General features: G+C 39.9%; 1 protein-coding gene across 1 annotated transcript; it reads left to right on the top strand.

The window, feature by feature from the left end:
• Nucleotides 1-5672: 5672 nt before the first annotated feature.
• Nucleotides 5673-11770, top strand: SOST (sclerostin). Its single transcript, XM_066336801.1, has 2 exons — nucleotides 5673-6345; nucleotides 9545-11770. The coding sequence occupies exons 1-2, from the start codon at nucleotides 6126-6128 to the stop codon at nucleotides 9964-9966; spliced, it is 642 nt and encodes a 213-aa protein (XP_066192898.1). The 5' UTR covers nucleotides 5673-6125; the 3' UTR covers nucleotides 9967-11770.
• Nucleotides 11771-21533: the final 9763 nt, after the last annotated feature.

Genomic DNA, 21533 nt, shown 5'->3' with positions numbered 1-21533 from the left:
TGTCTCACACTGTGTATTCTTAACACCTATTTGCACTATAAGGAAAAATAAGGGAAATTCACATGGATGCACTTTATCTTTCACCTGTTACTTGGAAGTCAAAATTCAGTCCATTGAAGAGCTAAGAAACCATTAGGCATTAGACCTTTGTTACTCTTGGGTAGGTTGTAAGAATTGTCAGATTGGAACCCAAATGGTTTATTAAAAATGAGTCTGTTTTCTTTATGGTGATGTGTCAGTATCAAGAAATACTGAAATTCAAAACAGAGGGGAATGTGTTCTGATATTCAAGATAATCTTTTACTTCATGGGACACTTGCTCACTCTTATGGTTACTCTGGCCCATTTGTCTCAGTATAACAAAACTGATTTAGCAAATGTTTTGTAATATGAGGGTGGAGAGGCATAAGTAAGACAATGTTTTAAATTAGTTTTAAAAGTGAGACAGTATACATATTTAAAATTACTGATAGGCAACTCAGCAATGAATCCATTTCTGCTTTTAGAGCAGGCTAAAAATAGGTAAAATGTCAGACCACTGCTCCATTAATGGATCATACCCTTCCTCTCAGTCTTGCTCTCCAAGTACAGTTATGTTGCAAATTCCTCTGCCCATTTTAGCTGGCTAGGAAGATCTTGTGTGCCTCTAATCCACAGTGATAGGCTATATACTTCTAAATTTCACTTCCTCATTGTAGAAGGAAAGATTGTATAAAATGTGAGAATGAGAGCTTTCTTTCCTTGTAATATAAAATTGAGAATGTATTGGAAGAAATAGGATTTTTTATTCCTTGGAAATTGCTGAGCAACTGCCCTTTGCTGTGAGATCTTCCTTACAAGAATGCAAATTTAGGGAGATATATTTTAAAGGAACTGTTAGTTACAAGCAGCAACACTCTGCTTTTGGAGTTGAAACCTCCTGGCCATAGCTAAAATATCCTCTAATCAGGATTTGTAGTTCTTCATCCTTTGGCCCTGCAGTGACACTAGAGTGTTGCTCAGTGTTGAACTTGGCACGCAGCTCTGCATCACAAGTATTGCCACAAACACTTGATGAGAGAATGGTGCACTGCTGAAAAAGTGAACATTGCATGGAGTTATTTCAAATTTAGAATTAATGGCATCTGAATGCAGAACGAGCAGCCACAAAACATTGTATTGTAGTTCCATTTTGGGGTGCTAAGCCTGTATTAAAATGGGACATCCTTTTCTTCTACAGTAATTATGATTGGTGATGTGAGAATTCATCTCCATAAAAGGCCTTGGAGATGAAGAGCACTGTGTTAATAATAATGCACGTTTCTGAGTTGAAAAACAAATTTGCGTCAAATACATCCTCCTCCTCAGCAAAGAACAACAGCAGAAAGAATATTAGCAATGTTTATTTTCATCATTTAGATACTTTCATTGAGCTGCCTTCTGTTGTCCAGAACTAATTAAATCTCTGATGCCAGAAGTAGAACTTTATTTAATAATAATTTTTTTATTAGTTCTGATAATTTACTATGATGTTTTTAGCACAGAGACTGTCTAGTGGAATCTTTCTTAGTTCAGCACAGGTTTTTTTCCTAAAATTTCTTTCTGGGCTTCACCAATGAGTAAAACTAGAAATACAAGCCTGAGAGGTACCTTTTAATGATTTGCTGGTGAGATTTAGCATCCTGTTAATTTCTTCTGCAAATAAATCATGGAAATAATCAAGTGTTTTAATGTTTTAATTTATTTCCTGTGTGCCGATGTTGCTGGCTGGCTGACTCACCAGATGGAGCTGTAGGCTTGTTATTCTTCCTGGAGAGTCATCCCTGACTCCCTGAGTTGTGCTGTTGTGTGAATCCAGTGTGTTCTTACCGCTGAAAAAGACAAGGCACCAGAATGATTTATCAGTCTCTGGTAGGAGAATAATAAAAATCCATTTATTCTGGCTTCCTGGAGGAGATGACACCACAGCATTCAGACTGTTGTATTCACTCTGCAGCATGTGACATAGCAGAATTCTTCTGAGATAGCTAAAGTTGATGGGGAAAGGCTGCATCTTGGCAAAACAAATAAAACAGCTGTTTGAGAAGCAAAGTTCTTGATCATATAAAAAACTGAATTCCTAGGCAGTGTCCACAGAGAATCTGGAGCTGCACCTGTACAGCTTTGATCCTGGATCCTGAGCAGAGCCCCTTTGGCCCAGGTGTGGGCAGGGAGAGCACCTGAAGCTGAAGTGACTGAACCAATTTCAGAAACTGGTTTAGTTGTGTCTACCTGCATTGTAGCATTGCAATGTCAGCATTTCAGGAGAGAGGTTTGAGTTCAGAAAGCAAGCAATGGATTCAGCCTAAGTACAGGAGTCACAGAATTCACAGAATCAACAGGTTGGAGGAGACCTCCAAGATCAAGTCCAACCCATGCCCTAACACCTCAACTAAACCATGGCCTTGAGTGCCACATCCAGTGTTTTTTAAACACATCCAGGGATGGTGAGTCCACCACCTCCCCGGGCAGACCATTCCACTACTTCATCACTCTTTCCCTGAAAAGCTTTTCTGTAATATCCAACTTGTATTTCCCTTGGTGCAGCTTAAGGCTGTGTCCTCTCCTGTCAGTTGGTGCCTGACAGATGCCAATTAACTCCTTGTAGCTGCCCCTGGTGTCTCTGATTCCAGCTTAGAACAGAGCACTGCTTTGGGCTGAGGTATTCCCACTTCATTCCCAGTGTCTGCTGGGGAGCTGTTTGGGGCTTGTGCTGAGCACAGTGATGATGTTACAGAGATGGTTTTGTTACTGCTGAGCAGGACTGACACAGAGCTGAGGCTTTTTCTGGGGGGTGGGAAACTGGGGAGACCCTGAGAAAGGGGCCAAATGGATGTTGCAGCCCATTTGGCAGCGTGCTCAGCACATAAACCTGCAGTGGTGGTGTTAGTCCTGCCCAGGAAGAGTTCCACGTGCTGAGGTCCTGCTCTCCTAAAGGTGGCTGAACACACCTACTGCCCACAGGAGTTCATCCCTCTCTCTGTTGCATGCATGGCTTTTGCATTTCCTATTAGAATGTCTTTATCTCATCCCATGAGCTTTCACTCTCAGGATTTTGGCTCCTGGCTGTGGGCAAAGCACAACTCGTGACTGAGGATGGAATTTCTCAGCTCAGGGAACAGCAGCTCAGCTTTGAATATGAGGGATCCAGTATCAGTCTCACCCTGGTAGTGAGGGTTCATTCTGACAACACACTATCCTTGATAACTCTGGTTTTTCCTCTGCTTCATTAACAGTACAAAAATCCAGTTTTGGGGGGGAACTGCAGCACAGACCATGTCTGCTTTGCTGCTGAAAGGACTGTGAGCAGGCAAGCAGCTACAGTGTGTGAAGGAATGGTTTTGTAGTTAAGGAATCTGAATGTCTGAGATTTGGGTTCAATCCTGGCATCTGTTAGGCTGCCCTCCTAGCTCATGGACAAGAAGTTTTAAGCCACAGGGTAAATATAGCTTCTGGTTTTTCATTCAGGAATTGTTTTGGTGTTATTTCTCCAGGTACAGATAAATGTTAAGACAGTTAATACAGGGGATTGTTTAAATACTTGAGAAAAGCTACATCAAGAAGATTTTTATGTTTTATGTGACTTGATTAAATGAGATTCTCTCTAGTAGGCTCACACTGACAACGATAGCTTTTGAAAATATTCTTCAGGCAGATATTATATGAAAAAAAATTAACAGAGACTGAGCTTTGGTGGATACATACAATTCTGAAGGCATTTAAACAGGGCAGTAAAGGGGTAACAAGGATTCAGTGATTACCTGTACTCGGCTTTGTTCTGCTCTCCTATTCTGCTTTCCAGCTGTTCTGTGCTGCCACAGGCTGTGATGTCACTTAGGACAAGGGCTCTACTGGAGAACAGCCACACATGGTGCTATTCCTATCTGACAAAAATAATGCCAAAACTTTGTTTAGTTCCTGGTCCTTCAGGACTTCAAGTCCTTCACAATTTGTTCAGTTTAGCTCTAAGCCAAAAATAGATTTACTACATGTAAGTAAGCAAAATTATGCTTGGAAGAACATTTGCAATAGTTGGGAGTTTGGTTTCCTGTATTTGTGAGGCCATGATTAACTGCTTTGACAAAAGGAGGAAGTTAATGAAAGATAATCAGTCCCACTGATGATGATGATGATGATTACAGAGAAAAATAATCAGCATATTGGAGGCAAATTATTTGACAACAGTCTGTATTAAAGAATGTGTTAAGAATATGTCCTGACTGGCTGAGGAGAAAAAAATCTTGTAGAAACAAAAGAATGTGTTGTATTCCTCCATAAAAACAGAGCAATTTCTGAGATGGTTGGGTGCCCAAGGTGTGGGCTGGAAGAAAGAAAGAAGGGAACTAACAGTAAGGGCACACTGTGGTATGAAACACTACACATGATTTCTTTTAGACATTCCTTGGAGTCTTTGGAAAAGAGAACACTTCTGAGAATGTTTATTTCTAATTTTTGGCTGAGCAAAAGATTAGGAAGGAAAGCACCTCACAGTGTATTTCAGATGCCAGTGTTTCAGGGAAGAAGTATTACAGAGGGCAAGTGAGCTGAGGCTCAGCCCCAGTACTGTGGTGCACTTGATGGGAGTGTCTGTGTCTGTGTGTCTGTGTCTGTTTGTGTCTCTGTGTGTGTGTGTGTGTCTGCCTGTCTCTGTCTGTGTGTGGATGAAGGGGTGAAATGTCCCCAGGTCCTTGCTGCTGTTCATCATCCAGGGTACACCAAGGGACAACACACCTACACCTTAAATTTGGTGACACTTCTTTTCTGTACCACATCAGGGGAGTTGCCAGGATGGAATGGAAGCCATTCTGAGTCTTACAGTCATTGGGGAAAGTCAGACTGAATCGTTTTTGAATCCATCCACAGGAAATATTTTCATGAGAAAATCTGTGACAAACATGGCAATAACACACACATGTCCCTCTACTGCTTTAAGCAAACATTTTGTTTCCAGTAGATGTGACAAGCTCAGTGTGATATCTTAACCTTCCTAAAGGCTGAGATGTTTTCTGATTAATGTATTTAGCCTAACATCATTTGCAAATCACTTGAAAGTGTATGTGGTCTTGAGACACAAAAAGTGTGATATTTTCATCATTATCATCTTGTTTTTGCAAGGAAGAATACCATAGATGAGATTTTGAAACATGATACATGGATACATCTTAGGCATAGATGCCCTAGAAATAAAGTCATTTTTTTCTCTTTTTGTTGGTTATCTTGGCTGGAAATCAGTCTGGACAAGTTCATTTATTTAAAATGAGCAAATGTCCTGTATTCAACACCTCACTGAATGTCAGCAGAAGTAGTAGTATGCAATGAACTTAAAGCAAATGCAAACATGTGTTAGGTGGTTCTTCCAAGAGTTAAAAATGTGAGAAAGAGCACATCAAAAATTATGATGTACGACATTCAGGCTAAATGTTTTTAACCTAAAAACATATTCCAAGCAAACTATTTTTAAGAAAAAGAAACCCAACAACTCCTCATATTGAAATGAAGCTCTTCCCTGTTTCTTTCAGTATATTTGTGGAAACAAAATGTAGAGCTCCTTGTTTGGGAAAGTAGAGAAAAACAGCTGCCCTAACCCTAATCATTTCCCTGCAGAAACTGGCAAAGCAGAACTACTGAGCTAGTGTCTAGATTTACCTCACTTTATACAGCAAGTAAGGGAAGAGGACTAATGACAGCAAAATGTCAAAAAAGTCTGAAAAACCTTTGGAAAAGAAAACAGCCAAAGTTTCAAATATGGATGGGGGCAGAAGCAGGTTTTAATTACACCATTGTTAGAAATAAACTGCAGAAAGGCTTGTCAGGTTGCAATTCATTGTAGTCTTGTCTATCACCATTTGTTGTCAGGCTCAAAAATTAGGTAGATATGAGAGGTTTTTGCATTAAAGGTTGTAAAATATTGTCACCAACCCACCCCCACACACCCATTTTATTTCACACTGACAAAAGCTGAGATGAATGAGTTGTCTGGCCCTTCCCACTTTGTATAGTCATTGGCTGGCTTGGTTCTAAAAGGGATTTTAAAAAGGGGAATAATGTGCCTTTGCCTGGGATCTGAGACTGTCAGGGTGCTGAAAGCTGATCTGTGAGCTGCCACCATGCAGATCTCCTGGGCTGTGTGTGCTGTCTGTGTCGTGACACAAATCACATTGCAGTCTGTGCAAGGCTGGCAGATGTTTAAAAATGATGCTACAGAAATCATTCCTGAGATCACTGAAAATACAGAAACCCCGATGGAGCCGACCTTCAGCAACAACAACACAATGAATCAGGCAAAACATGGAGGAAGACACATACAGCAAACTCCAGACCTTAACGGTAAGAAAAATATCATTATTATTGTTTTGGGTCATTGCAGACAATTGGTAAAGAATACTTGTTATCATATATGTTCGTTTATTAACACTTTGAGGTGTGGCCCAACTGCTTTAAGTGATAGGGATTTACATCTGCCGTTGAAGAAGTATGAATATAAACATTAGAAAGAATCTATTGGAGTTTATTGATGCAAACATCATCTCTCTGTTGAACATTGCTACTCTGCCCAGCTGCTCTCTGCAGACAGCTCCAATAAATAAAATCTGTAGCAGGTATTACTTAACACTTCTCTGTATTTTGTGAGGAAGTATCACAAGTTCTCTTTCTCTTTTAATATAGGATGGGGGGAATGAGTTGTCAATGGAGACAGTAGTATAAATTTGTAATATTAGGAACATCCACAGCAGTTGTGACTGAGATGACACATAGAAGTGGCACAGGGAGGTTGTGTTCAGCTAAATGAGAAAAGTGTTGCTCGCTGTCCTTTGCTAACAGACATCTTCAGTCAGGTTCCAACAGCCAAAAATGCTTCAAGATACATTGTCACTGATACACTGACAAAAGTCTAACTTCAGCAGCGATCCAAGGCACCAGCCTTTAGAGGAGAGACAGAAGATGGAAAGCTAACAGCAAGCAGAGAAAGGTAGCTTTAAAAAAGTTTTCCACTGGAAAACAGGGCAAGCTTGGTCTCCAGACCAAGCATAAATCACAGGCAACACAGCCACAGATCAAACTAGAATTTCCACTTTGTGCATTGCAGATCTTAGCCAGCCTCCTTTTCTGGGCACAACTAGAAGGCAATTGGGAGTTTCTGCTGCAGCTGTCATTAAGGCATTTAAAACCATAGGGTTAACACTATTTTAAAAGCAAGAAAAACAAAAGTAATGCCTTTGAGAGTGTGACCTGAAAATGTTCCTAAATTCCTAAGAGCAGGAGCACTCTGTTCCTCCCAGGCAGCCCAGCAACCACCAGGTCAGAGCAAGTTGGTTTTCCTCTCACCTCTCAATACCTTCATTTTTTAACCTCTTACTACTCTGACATCAGCTGGGAACCTACCCTACTGATATATGCATATTTTCCAAAGTGGAAAGCACATTAACTTAAATCAAAGACTGCAGGAGACTGGGCAGTTGTGTAAGACACACAATGGTCTTGCTTATTTATTGTGGCATCTTAACATATGGAATCAAAACTATGTTGCAAAGTGGCCAGACCTTTCTGGAACATAAGCACCAGACCAGGAGTGATTTTGCAACTGCACACTTACAGAACAGGACATAAATGCACAGATCACCTGTAGAGCTGAGGCAAATGCCTGGATATTTAACTGCTTGTGCATTATGGAGGTACAATACATCTCATTCAAACATTTTTTTTTTTTTTTTATTTACAGATGTCATTTTCGTAGATGCTTGGGGAACTTGGGAGTGTTAGACTAAAGTACACATGGGAGTTCAGTTGCAAGTATTTTTGTCAGAGCTGACAAGGATTGCATAATTTCATTAATCCAGTCCTTCAAACTTTTAAAAAATGAAATCTTGCTAGCTGTACTTTGACAAATATAAATATACTTAGACAAATATTAATCTGAGCACTAAAAGTCTTGTTTCTGTACTTCACAGGAAAACCAAAAATTAAAATGTCTGTACAAATACTGTTCTGTCACCAATGATTCAGGGTCAGAATTCTCTTTTGCTGAACTAAACCTTATACACAGTGAGGAGAATGGGGCTAACAGACACAGCCTTCTCTGGGAGCTGACCTTTGAAGGCTTCCACCACAAGTAGTGTTCCTGAGCTGAAGCTGTCCTTTTGACTAAGAGAGGAACATTAATGTGTTTATCTAGATGAAGCTATTTGATAAACACTTAAAAATCAAATTTTGTGTCTTCCCAACAAGTCAATTAAGCAAGGATGTATTTTGGAAAAAGAGACACTTTTGGGGAAAGTTATGTTCCTCCACTGGAAAGTTTCAAAATACTTAATGCTAAGAAATCTTATATTTTCTATTGCTTCATTTTTCTATAGTTATCCAGTGAGAAAAAAGGAGAGGAAAAAATCTGTAAGGTTCCTAATAGCCAGAAGATGCCTCTAGCTCTCTGAGGGGAATTCTGGGGGATGTGGAATTACCACAGAGAGTAGTAAACTTGGAAAAGCTGGTGCCTAATAGTGGAAATTCCTTAGTGCTGCTGTTACCTGTGATTTCTTTAACCTGGAACACATTATGCAAGCTAAAAATCACTTAAGGAATTTTTGTTGCAAAAGAATTTAAAATCTGGAGTCAACATCTGAAGTCAATAGGAGTTAAACTAGAGCAGTGGGGAAGGTGTTGCCCACAGGTAAATGAAGCCAAGAGAATATTGCCAAAAATTGCCAGCTGCTGCTGGGGCTGGACTCCAGGAGCTCCATTTCAGCATTGACATGAAATGTACCTGGTGGATTTTATTCACCAATTTGTACATTGTATTCAAGGATCTTACAACTGGAGTAGCTGAATAGTCAGGAGTTGCATGAGTGAGATATTTGAGATATTTCCCCTGAAAAATCTTGATGTTCAAGACATTCAGCTTGTATCTAGCTCAGAGAGAGAGATCTGCTGCAGGAACTGTCGTGGTTTGACACTGGCCCACCACAGGCACCCACAAAAGCCACAGCTGGGCAGAGGAGAGAAAAATCGATCAGATTATAACACCTATGGTCTGATAAGAGAATGAGATAAACTGAGCTGGAGGCAGCTGTTTTTCTTCCGCCTTATCTCAACTCATAAAGCCTTGGATGCTTATGAGTTGAGATAGGCATGAGAAAAACACTCCAAGGGTAAAACAGGCTTGGCTTAGAGGTACAAGTGACTTTATTACCAATAAAATCGGAAGAGGTAAATGAGAGAGGTAAAATAAGCCCTTAAAAACACCGGTGACTTTATTACCTACTAATCAGAGGAAGGTAATGAGATGTAAAATATACCCTTTAAAAACACGAGTGATTTTATTACTAATAAAATCAGAGAAGGATAATGAGAAGTAAAAGAAGCCCTTAAAAACACCTTTACCTCCCCCAACCTGTTCCTCCTTCCCACCAACAGCACAAGGGAGACAGGGCAGGGGATGGTTTGGTGGGGGCTTTCTCCAAGCCGGCAGGGAAAGCCGGGTGGGATTCGGGACTTCAGGAATGACCAGGAATTCTCTGTCCCCCGTGTGCAGATGCCGCCGAGTTCAGCTGCCGGGAGATGCGCACCACTCGCTATGTGACGGACGGGCCGTGCCGCAGCCTGAAGCCGGTCAAGGAGCTGCTGTGCTCGGGTCAGTGCGAGCCCTCGCACCTCCTGCCCAACTCCATCGGCAGGGGCAAGTGGTGGCGGCAGAACGCGCTGGATTATCGCTGCATCCCCGCGCACACCCGCACCCAGCGCGTCCTCATGGCCTGTCCCCACCAGGAGACTCGGACTTACAAATTCCGAGCGGCCACGTCCTGCAAGTGCAAGCGCTACACCCGCTACCACAACCAGTCCGAGCTCAAGGACTTCGGCAAGGAAAGTGCCCGGCCCCAGAAGAACAAGAAGCCGCATCTCTCCCGAGCCAGGAGCGCCAAATCCAACCAGCACGAGCTGGAAAACGCTTATTAGAAGGTGGCTCTGGGTGACACAGACTGGCAGCTCTGGATGTTTTCTGAACCATCAAAAAAGGCACTCAGAGGCCACAGCATGATGTTCTGACTGCAGTAGGTTCCAATTCCTTCTGCTAAGCTGGGTCAAAGGCTCACATAGGCAAAAATCGATCAGATTATAGCACTTATGGTCTGATAAGAAAATGAGAGAAAGGGCGCTGGAGGTGGCTGGAGGAACCCCTTGGAGGCCCCAGACGAGTTTGTGTGTCCTGTCCGAGGAGGGCAGAGGGAAGTGAAGCTGTTGTGGTGACAATCACGCTTGGCTAGAAATCATTTCACTCACTTTATGTGAAAAGAATCCTGAGATCCCTTTCCCAGGCAGTGATGCAGGACAAGCTTGCAATTAGGGAAGCACCAAGAGAGTTAGAACTCTCTGAAGGGAGCCACAGAAAGTTAGGGGTAGCAGGGATTTCAAGATATGGTGAATGAAGTCAATTGTTGGAAAATTAACACACTATCAGATGTCCTCATGCCCCAGGTTTTTCCTTTCAAACACAGAAATCAAAATGTGACACTAATGTTTTCCAAACAGAAGTAAAAGTGTGACAAATCTATTTCATACTTTTAATGCAAAGATTATGGGGTTGACAAATTGAAAACTGAGATTTGGCAACTAAAACCATTTGGATTTAGGAACAATGATTTGGTTTAGGGACAATTCAACAAATTCTCCTAAGTGGAGCAGATTTCTGAAGAAGATGCTCCTCTCAAACCAGATAACCTCACTGATGTTTGTCCTGTAAACAGCTAACATTATACATAGTTTAACATAGAAATTCTGATTATTCCTTATTTCCTAGAACACGTTTGACTTTAATATCAGCTTAGATACGTCCATTTACATTTTCTGTTCTGTAGAGTTTGGATTATCTGGCCACACACTCTGTAGCACTAAAACTGTGCAAACCAAGCTCTGGGAGTAAGGTGGTGGTTCTGCAATAAAAGTGAGCCTCTGCTAAGTCATGAATTCCTCTAGGAAAGTCTTTAGGATATGCAGCTTTGATAAGTCTTTCATTTGGCAGCAACTTTCCTTTACTTAGCTTCTCAACACTCAGACTAATGTTTGTGTTTTCACATTAAAGAATATTGTTAGAAAGTGAATTGTCACATACTTTATACAGCCTGTAGAATTTATGCTGAACTAATATAAACTGTGGAAATTTGCAATGTTGATAGATTTTTCAGTTATGTGGGACCAGAACCTAGAGAGAAAAGGTATCATTTCAGAGAGTGAATTACGTATTTATTTTTTTCCAGAAATTATTTATGCAATGTTTTAACTTGTAGAGAACGAGAAATAATACTGCTTTAAAAATAGTAGTCTGTTATTTTTAATTTTAAATACATTGTTAATAAAGTAGAAACAATGATTAATTATAGAAAGACTCATTGATTTTCAGCTACAGTATAAAGCTGATTTCCTGCAAAACCAGGAATTTACGGAACAGTCAGGCTGCCAAGTCCAGTCTCTGTGGTTAAAAGTGTCGAGATCCTCAATTCCAACAACCTACAAATCCCTAAAGAAACTCCATCCTGGAACTCCTTGCTCTGGTACAGGATGTTTCTCATGGAAAAGGTCTTCCTGGGCAGATAAATAGCTCAGAATTGTTACCTTATTCTCATTTCTGCTTCCCCTGGGCATTTCCTGATTCGTATGTTCACAGCCAGATAAAGCCACCAAAGAAAACAATAAACCTGTGAACTGTCAGTCAAGAGTTCTTGATTGAAATCTGATTTTTTTTATTGAAGGAAAAAAAAAAAAAAAAAAAAAGAAAAAGAAGTGTGGAATCCCCTTGCAAGTGCTGCCAAGCAACAGTTAAAAACTTTTACAGTTTGGTATTGTAGACCTATGCTCATTTTCATTTAGTCTTTAAGAAACATTTTCCAATAAAGTCAGAGAAAACTAAGTTTGGGCTGCACATGGCATGCAGGTCTTTCAATGCAGATGTAAAGATGAGCAGCTTTATCAAGACAACCAGTATATAAGTTGTCCTTTCCTTACTATGACTTGATACATCATATAAAAACCCAAAATAAACCATTGTCACAAGTGTGACAACATTTTCCAGACTTATCTTTGACTTCATGAATTTGACACTTGGGGTTTAATTTTCAGAATTCAGTATGGGCACCTGGAAGCACTGCTGAAGGGAGAAAAGCAGTTCAGTTCTCTGGAAAGCTGATCCACAGTCTCTCAAGCATCTAAAGTCAATGAAATATTGGGTTTTAAATAAGGGTTGTGATTAGCCACTGAAAGAGACTTGCTCCACTTCATCTCAGACTTCATCCTGGGTTTCAGGCAATTCAGAAGCAGCAGGCCTGCTTCAGGGGAACCAGTAATGTCTTTCTCCCAAATATTTCACCTAGAAGTGGTGCTCTTACCCCAAAAAACTGTTGTCCCATACAGTTCTTGTCTGCCAAAAGTGCCAGTGTTTCCTGATGTTAAACTGCCTCTCAGAATCTTGCATTTTTCTGACTCACAATGTAAGGATTCATTCTTTGTAAATTATAAAAGCTTTGACAAGAATCCCAGTGTGTGAAGAGTCCTGGGGCACTTTTATTGCTCCATTTCCTCTCAACACCCATCCTGTCTGCACTGACTTCTTATTGGTTTCACCACAAGTTCAAGGTGGATGAGATGAGCAGTCTGCAGATATGATTGGTCTCCTGTAATCTTACTCCTGAAAGAGTCACCTCCAACCACCACTTTTGCAATTTATGTTATCAGCAGAGGAATAGGAAATAGTGTTTTGCTAACAGCTGGAAAAATCACAATATAGGATGTTTCAGAGGTAGACTGCCACATTCTCCTCCACTCCTACATCCATGTGGGTTCTTTTCAGACAGAGAACTTGGGATTGTTTATTCATTTATTTCTTTGTTTTTGCAATCACCCTCTATTTTTTTAACCTCTACTATAGGTGTGCATAATCTGAGGGGAGATAGCATCCCTAACTGTGGGTTTGAGAAAGCGTCCGTAGGAAATTTGAGTTTCTCTTTTACACAAAATTACATCCTTGCAGTTCTTTTCAAAGAATGGACAGTGACCTGCTGTGTGCTCCTTCTACCAAAGCATTAGATGGTTTTTCTTCAAAATCATAAACTCTCCTAACAAGAGTGAATGTCTTTATTGCCATTTTTGCAATAAAAGAGCACAATTGTGCATTGTTTAGGTGCTGTGAGGTATAAGTAGTAACAGGTCACTGCTTTTACCTTCCCTTGGCTGGAGCCAGCTGCCTGTCAGAACTGAACAATGCCAAAATGGGCAATCCTCAGAAAAGCAGTCAAATTACCTTTTTCAGACAGAATTCATGATTTCTCCAAATCTGCTTTCCCCCCTCATTTTTATTTCCAATGATTTGTGTAGACCGTGGCACATTCTCTACAATACACTCACTGGCTTAAAATAGTCACTTACTTCATTTCTTTTTCTGGCAAAAATACAATTCTGCTATCATTCAGTGAAAAAAAAACCTACCAGCAGAAGAAGGATCCTGCTGGCATGCACAAGGCCCCAAAGATTTTGCACAAGGTTCATCTTTTTAATTAGAAATTGGACAATAAAGAGCATAACTTTATCCAGTGAAGTCCTAGGCCCAGAAAACCCATCACATGTGTGGCTGAGAAAGTCAGCAAAGTGAAATACGGAAGGAATAAACATGTATTTTTTTAGCCATATGACATCAACTTATAATTAGCTCGTTTCACTCAAATTAGTGCAGCATATGGGCACACAGAACAACTTTTCTATAATAAACAGCCTCAAAAGCCTTAAATTATCATATAACATATTTATATGTAGCTGGAGTTTGGATTGAACATGCTGTGCAGCTGTAACCTGAAATTTGATAAATTGGAACTCCCCTTGACAGGCCAGTAATGGAAGTCCACTTCTAAAATAACTCAGCATTTAAAATAAAGCCAGCACAAACTGCAGAACTTGCAGCACATGCAACCAATGTCATTTAGTTACAATAAAACAGTGCAGCTGCTCCCCTTGCAGTCCTGGAGCCATCAAGGCACAATTCAACTCCAAGTTTTTTCAAGGGATTGGCATTTCTCTTCCCAAAATTGTGGAAACAGTTTTTAACACTCAGTACTGGTGAGTCAAGCAGCAGAGTTCCCTGGACAAGGCTCATGATGTCTTGTTGCCATTTCATTGAATTGGGAATGTGGAGCTTTGCTGCTTTTTTTATATTATTCACAAAAGTGAATTTTACTCTGGGTAGAGTATAACAAGCACAGTGTCTCAAGACCAAAGGGAGGAAGCAACGTTGATTTTCTGTCTCTGTTAACCATTTCTGATGTTGTACCCTGAACTGGTTATTTCTTTCAATCCTAGAAGCTTTCACTGTTCTTCTATGAGAGCAAGTTCTTACTGTATAAAGAAGATAATGAAACTAATCACTAAAACCTGAATAGAGGTAAAACTCATCAGCACATGCTCTGCTAATTCTGAAGTAAAAGTATAACAAACACAAAGAGAATCTTTAAAACACCTCACCTTTACCTCATCACAGTGACAGATAAACTGAATACTTCCAGGGATGGGGCAGCCACAGTTTCTCTGGACAACCTCCCACAGTAAAGAATTTCTTCCTAAAATCTAACCCTCTTCCAGTTTAAAACCATTGCTCCTCAGTCTATGCCCAGACTCCCTGATGCAGAGGCCTGTCCATGTTTCCTGTAGCCCATATGTAGGTGTTGGAAGTCTGCTCTAAGTTCTTCTGGAGCCATAAACATCCATTTTTAGCCCTCCCAGGTGAAGCAGTGTGTGATCTGAATTATTTTTTTTTCCCTATATTGGCCACTTAGATTACAGCTGATACCAGTGGGCCTGTCATGACACTTGGGAGCTCTCACTTTATATGGAAATTGTGAATTTTCTTGAACTTGAGAGCACATTGGTCTTTTCTTGGTGTCCAGAAGGGTAATACATCATTTTCATCCCAAAGGGGAGCAGCCCCAAGTCTTTGACTGAGTCCTGAGTCCCAAATCCTTGGCTGAGTTACAAATCCAAAGTCATGCACCTCCCCACTGAAGGCTCCCACATCAGTCTGGGGCATTAACCCTAAGGCTCAAGCTTTCTAGTTCATGGCTTTCCAGGCAATTTAAATATATTCTCAAACCAAGGAATAACAGGGTATTTATTTCATGGTTATCATGCTCCTAAATTAAACAGACATCATTATCACTCCACCACCAATTTAATGCTTTCAGCATGAGGTTATTTCAATTAAGAAAACAGCTCAGCTCTGGCTAAATAAGTAAATGATGTCACTCTTCATTCAGCCCTCCAGATTCTTTGGTGTAAAAACTTCCCTTAGGAGAGCTTTTGGGACACGGTGGCTCCTCTGAGACTATTTACATCTCTCAGTTTCTCTAATCTCTTCTTCCTTCCTTCCTTCCTTCTGTCTATTTCCTTCCCTTTCACTATAAACTGGCCAGTGTTTAACTCTAATGCTTCCACTCTGCCCAACATGCTTTTAGAACTGAGTGGTTGTTGGTTTGTTGTTTTGTTGGGGTTTTTTTTTATAACCAGAAATAAGGCTTAATTTAAGGTAATTACTTTCCCATTTAGAGAGTTTTGCTATTTGCAGGGCCTTATTTTTTTTCCCTAGTCAAATTAGCAGAAGTTAGTTTTAAAAGTGATAGTTTTCTCCTAAAATTGTTCTTCAGATTAAGGGTAGCACTCATAACCAGAAGCTTCTTACTCCTGTTGAATTTCTGCATGTCTAGAAAAAAAGTAGTGCTATCAGGAGATTATTGAGGGAAGAAAGAGGACAAACAATGGCATAGACTTCCAGTGAAAATATGTGTGTATTTAGGTCTGATCACCAATTAGTATGGGCTTCCAAATAAATTAATCTAAATCAGAGGTGTCCAGTGTCGTAGGAGTCAAAAATGTGCCCATTGGAAAAGATAATTTTTTCTAGAACTGGTTTGTTGTTTTTTTCAGTTACATCTCTAATATGGCACTGGGAGCTCACAATCAGTCTAAGGATTGAACTTGCACTGGCAGTGGAACAACAGGACTTTGTGGAATGAAAAGTGTTAAAAAATGCAAATATTCAGTGGAGCATTGTCCACTGATAGAAGTAAGTGAATAGGCATCCTTAGTGGGAAAACTGGCCTAATTTCAGAATCCAAGCATCATCCCCTCAGACAGATCCCTTTCTTCTATTTGGAGTGCTGTCTGTCCAACCTGCAAGGATTTTAACTAGTTTTTCATTATTTGGGTGTTTGGAATCTCGAAGGGACCATTGGATGTGTGCAACTGGTTTGTAGCACAGTCTGAGCTGGCAGTTTGCATGTGAGCAATAAACTCAGCCCACATCCAATTTACTTTTAAGCTACACAGCCCTCAGATGTATAATTCTGGTTTGGTCAGCAGTGAAATCACCCTGTATTTACTGAAAAACACCACTATTATTCTGAAGTATGTGTTAGGTATAGACATGCAAAGGGACCTTGAATTTACTTGTATTTCTCTGCAAACAGTGGAAATATAAATTCTAATATATATTTAGAGTGCAGCTAGAATGACACAGGCCAAAGGATATTCATGCAAAGATTTTTTATGGGTGGTCTTTAGGGAAATGACAGTTATGGTCAAACTTATTTGGACCTGGCTCTTCAGGGAGACCTCACACACAAGTCTGGTGAAAGCCTGGTCCAGAAAACTTTTTTAAAAATAATAAAATAAAATAAAAAAAATAAAATAATTTTTTTAAAAAAAGTAAGAAGAAAGTAATGTCCAAGAGATAACTGCAACTGATAGGGATTTCTTTGGAGCAGTACTGATTTTTGATATCTGGCTTCTAAGACAGTATTTAAAGGACAATCACCCAGATTGCATTAATGCAGTTTAAAAAAAGATCTTCTATGTATCAAAGGCCAAAAAAGCCATACTAATCAGCCAGAATAAACACATTTAGCAGTAATAACAGAAGGATTCTTCACATCTGCAGCCCATAGCAATTTTAAATTAGTTAATTTTCAAAGATTTCACTCTGAGTTACTGGGCAGTATATAGACATACTGATCTCCAAGTAGCACATACATAAAAGATATAGATGTGGAAGAATTAAATGGAAGTAGAATAGGATAATACATTGCAATTGTGTGGCAATGTATTTGTTAAGGAAGAAAAGCAGCTGGAATATTGGCAAGGCAAATCAGAAAAGTTTAAATGGATCTGAGTTACTAAGTCCATTTTGTTTGACTGACCAAAGCCTTGAGTCCTGTGCATGCTTGGTGTTTTGTGTCCTAAATTACAATATCTGGCAAGAAAAAAACGGAGGTTTGTCTTTGATCCTCAGTTAAAGCAGACTGAGAAAATCCCTTCATAATTGGTTAATAGTTCATGGGGCTAAAACTGTTGTTGTAGCACAATCTGTGGGAACAACACAGGAGAAACATTTCCTGCAGAAAGAATGCTGAAGTTTAATTACTACACATCACATGAGGGAGAATTTCAATTTTTAGGGCCCTGTGTTCAGGCAGTTACTAGGTAGCCAGCTTGTAGTGGAATATTGATGCTTTAGACTAATCTCTGCTGTGCCAGAGAACAGTGGAGGGGCCTCATTCTCATGATGGGGTAGGAGGAATGCTACACATTTCTTAGGTCTTATCATCATGTACATTGCTATGGCAGGCAGTTTAATTAATAACTGTCGACATCTTGTCATTTATCATTACCCAAACAGGAGGTAAGGACCCTTCCATCTGCATGCTGTACAAATAAATTAAAGTTGTCTCCCCCAGTCTCACGGGTTTGCTGCTGTCACTCACTCGTGTTGTCCTTCCTGCAGTTCAAAGAATTGCATCTTATCTTGCTCCCAGGACTGGGCAGCTATTTGTGTCCTGTAAAACAAAAGCACATGCAAGCCTGGTGGAGAATCAACCAGCAATATTGCTGGGGAGAATTAAATTATTGAGTTCACCAGAAAATATCTACCACTAGATTTTAAATGTACAACAAGGTGGAGTGTTTCATGAGCAAAGAAATGTGGAAACACCGCAATGATGTCAAAATAAGCTTTTTCACTGAATTCAAATGTCATCAGAGTAATATCTTATTTTTATATCACAAAGCTCAATACTAACTAGTTCAGTGTAGGTAAGTTGCTCATCTTTCTTTGGAATCACATGCAGCACATAGGAACACTCAGAATGGCTCTGGGTACTGGACAAGATTTTGTTTCCAACAGTCAAGCTTAAAAAACTTTCTCTCTGTAAGTGCTTTGATTCTTAATAGCAATTTGCAGGAAAAAAAACAATTCCAACTGAAATGAAAGAGGTAGTGTGATAGACACACTTCCAAACACAATCCATTTTTGGTAAATAAAAATAAAAAGTTTATTAGATGCACTCTATCATCAGGGACACAGCTTGCCAGGGACTGCACACAGGCAAACAGGAGTCTCACAGATATTGTTATTTAAGTTTAAAATAACCCCAAACTGAACTCCATTTACTCTGTACAATACACTGAATTGTGAGAGACCTTCATGTTAATTTGTGATTGCAGACAGAGCTCCCAGTGTCTGCCCAAGACAAATGATGGAGCATCTCTGTTTTCACTCTGCAGGCACCTCTGGCTGACGGATGGAGCTGCCTCAGCCGTGCCTCCTGAAGGGCAGCAGGAAGAGAAGGATTCCTGCAGGGACTGCCAGAACCTCCCAGGCAGAAGAGGGGTGCTGGCTGCCTTTAAAGAATCCTATTAAGCTGCAACTCTCTAAAGTATTTGTTAAAGTCACCAGCGTGATTAAGGCCACTTCCATCAGGAAAAGAGTTAGAAAATTGTTTCTAACTCTTGCTCACATGTTTCTAACCATTGCTCACATGGCAGTGTGAGCCTGTCAGGTGTCCCAGCTCTGGTCATAGGGACTGACCCTATGTGCAGGAGAGCTTCTGCAGCACTGGGGAATATGTCTCTTTCATACTACACACCAAAATTTCATGAAGAGAAGACATGCTCAAACACCAACACACAGATAAGTGCAAACAAGAAAATTGTGCACCAGAGCTTGTGAGATCCTCTTGTCTGAACTGTCACAGGGACAAAAAGCAACAGGCATGAGATGGACCAAAGGAAAGAGACCTTTCCCATGGCAGCCTGAGCAGAAGCCCATGGCAGACCTAAGGCTCAGGTGTCAAAGGGCTGAACTGTGAGTGCATTTTAATAATGTGACATGTGGTAATTCTGGCCCCTTCTGGCTGCAGTAAATTGCCCTGTTTGGCTGGAGCCAAGCTGAAATAGCACGTTGGGCATGCATCAGGAAATTACCTCAGAATATACGAAGCCTCAGCCTCTAGGTGATAAGTAAGGGCCCAACAAATTAATCTCATCATCTGCATTCATCTTTGGATGCTGCTCTGTGCCAGGCCACAGTGTGTGGGCTGGAGCCTATTTTTTTCATTTGTCTAACTTAAATTGGTAGTTTGAGTTACTATGATACAAGTGTTCTATTCTGTGCTGTCTGCATGGTAGATTGTTCTTACTGAAATAGGAAGAATTATCATGTCATATTTTACAGACATGTGGACAAATGATTATGAGCCTTCTTTTGTCAACATAGCTTGAATTATATATTATATAAGTCTGGTGAAAGGAATTTATGGACATCCTCAGTCTATTTTCCTTTAATGGCAAGTATTTTTATTAATAATTGTAACTTATTTATTATTCATTCAGCCATTTGGAATCCACTCACTTCTACAGTCTATCTTTGAATTGCATTCCTCACTGTATTATTAAGGCCTTTCAAGATCAAAAATCACATCTAAGTGAAATGGAAAAAAAAGAGTTGCCTTAGACTCACGATTGAAAGTTATGCTATAAAAAAAAAAATTACAATTCTCACATTTCTTCATATTACTTTATAGAGAATAATCCACCCTCCATTTCAAAGAAATACATTTCTTTTTCCAAAATATGTCAGTAAATTTTGCTGTCTTCTGAGTGTTTCAGCAGCAGAAAGAACAAATCATTCCAACTCTCCCTTTTTTCCCTGACACACACGGTGACTCTATTGCAGACATAAGGAGGACAGACAAACCTTTCTTTTGCCTGTATTCTGTCTTTCTTGTGCTCACTTTAGAGAGGGCAAATAGAGGATTTAGGTGTTTTCTTCAAACCTGTTATTTATTCTGAAAACTAAATGCTTCAAGGCACAGGAAGACCCATTTGTGTGCAGAGTTTTTAGACTCTTCAATAAATTTATGAATATGTGCTCAAGACACAAAGACCCTACAGATTAATGTGAGAAATAATCATCTTACTGCAATATCAGTCCTTAATGATTAATTTCTAATCTTTGGCAAATGATAAAAATCATGACAATAACCAGAGGAGAATATATGTAATATAATTGATTTTCCAGCTCCTTTTCCTCGTCCTGCAAACAGTAGTCAACAATATATTTAGTTACTCATCCCTGAGTGGTGGTTACACATGACAGATGTACCAAAAGTTAATTTTCTGTTTGTCTCTACCTTTCAGAAAAGGGGAAATTATTCCTCTTGGGTGAAATCTAAGGCATGCACAGATGGGAGTACAAGTGTTTTTTACTGCTACAAATGTGAATATTTCTATTGTAAGACTCTATTAGTTTCATTTCTTCTACCCTTTATATTTGGCAATAGATTTTTACTCCACAAAACCATTGAATCAAATGCCTCTCAAGGAAGAACACCCTGCTGGTATAAGCCCATGGAAGGAGGCTTCCAGGCAAAAGTCTGTGGCAGCTGACACAGAAGAAAAAAAGGGGTTTTCTTGTGCCAGTGGGTTTTATTGCAAGAGAGTCAGTTTGTGGAAGGATTCTTTCTGAAACAATCCTCAATCTCTAACTCTGCCAGTGAAAGCCATGGTGCCTGTATAGCTCTGCTTTGGACAAATACAGAATTACCTGCCTTCCAAACTGAGCTGGAGTCCTTAGATGTGCTGACTGCCTAGGAAGAAACAACAGCAGAGAGCAAATTGCATAAAAGAAAGACCCTGTGCAGCATTAACTCTGCTGGAAACCTAGGGGATTGGGAAACATACCATTACCTAACATAATTCATGAAAAACCCCAACCTCTCAGTCATCTGAAGGCCTAGGACTGACTCCTGTGGTGAGATGGTCTTTGGGAGAGGAAATTCTTACTCCTGCTAACACAGACCTAAAGTTGGTCAAGGTATGAGAACTTACAAAACAAAAATTATTTTTTTCTTTGCTTCTGTTGTTAAAAGAAGTTTAACACTTTAAACTAGGAACCATTCTTCAGGTTCTAAGGGAAATTCAATATATTCATGCATATTTGGATGGCTAAACAAATTGAAGTATAAAATGTTCACTATTTCAGCACAGTGGGTGAGGTAAAGCTACTACCTTAAAAGTTTAAAAAAATATTAAATGGCCCTTAAAAACCTATACAACTAGGATTTGGTCCATAATCCCTTACTGATTATACATAAACCCAACTGATTTATAGATGGCCTTCCAATGCTAATGTGATAATGAAGGGGAATAGTTATTCC

Source organism: Sylvia atricapilla, chromosome 27 (genome assembly GCF_009819655.1).
Source record: "Sylvia atricapilla isolate bSylAtr1 chromosome 27, bSylAtr1.pri, whole genome shotgun sequence".
Lineage (NCBI taxonomy): Eukaryota > Metazoa > Chordata > Aves > Passeriformes > Sylviidae > Sylvia > Sylvia atricapilla.
Note: the sequence above shows the minus strand (reverse complement) of the source record. Positions and strands in the feature narration are given on the sequence as shown.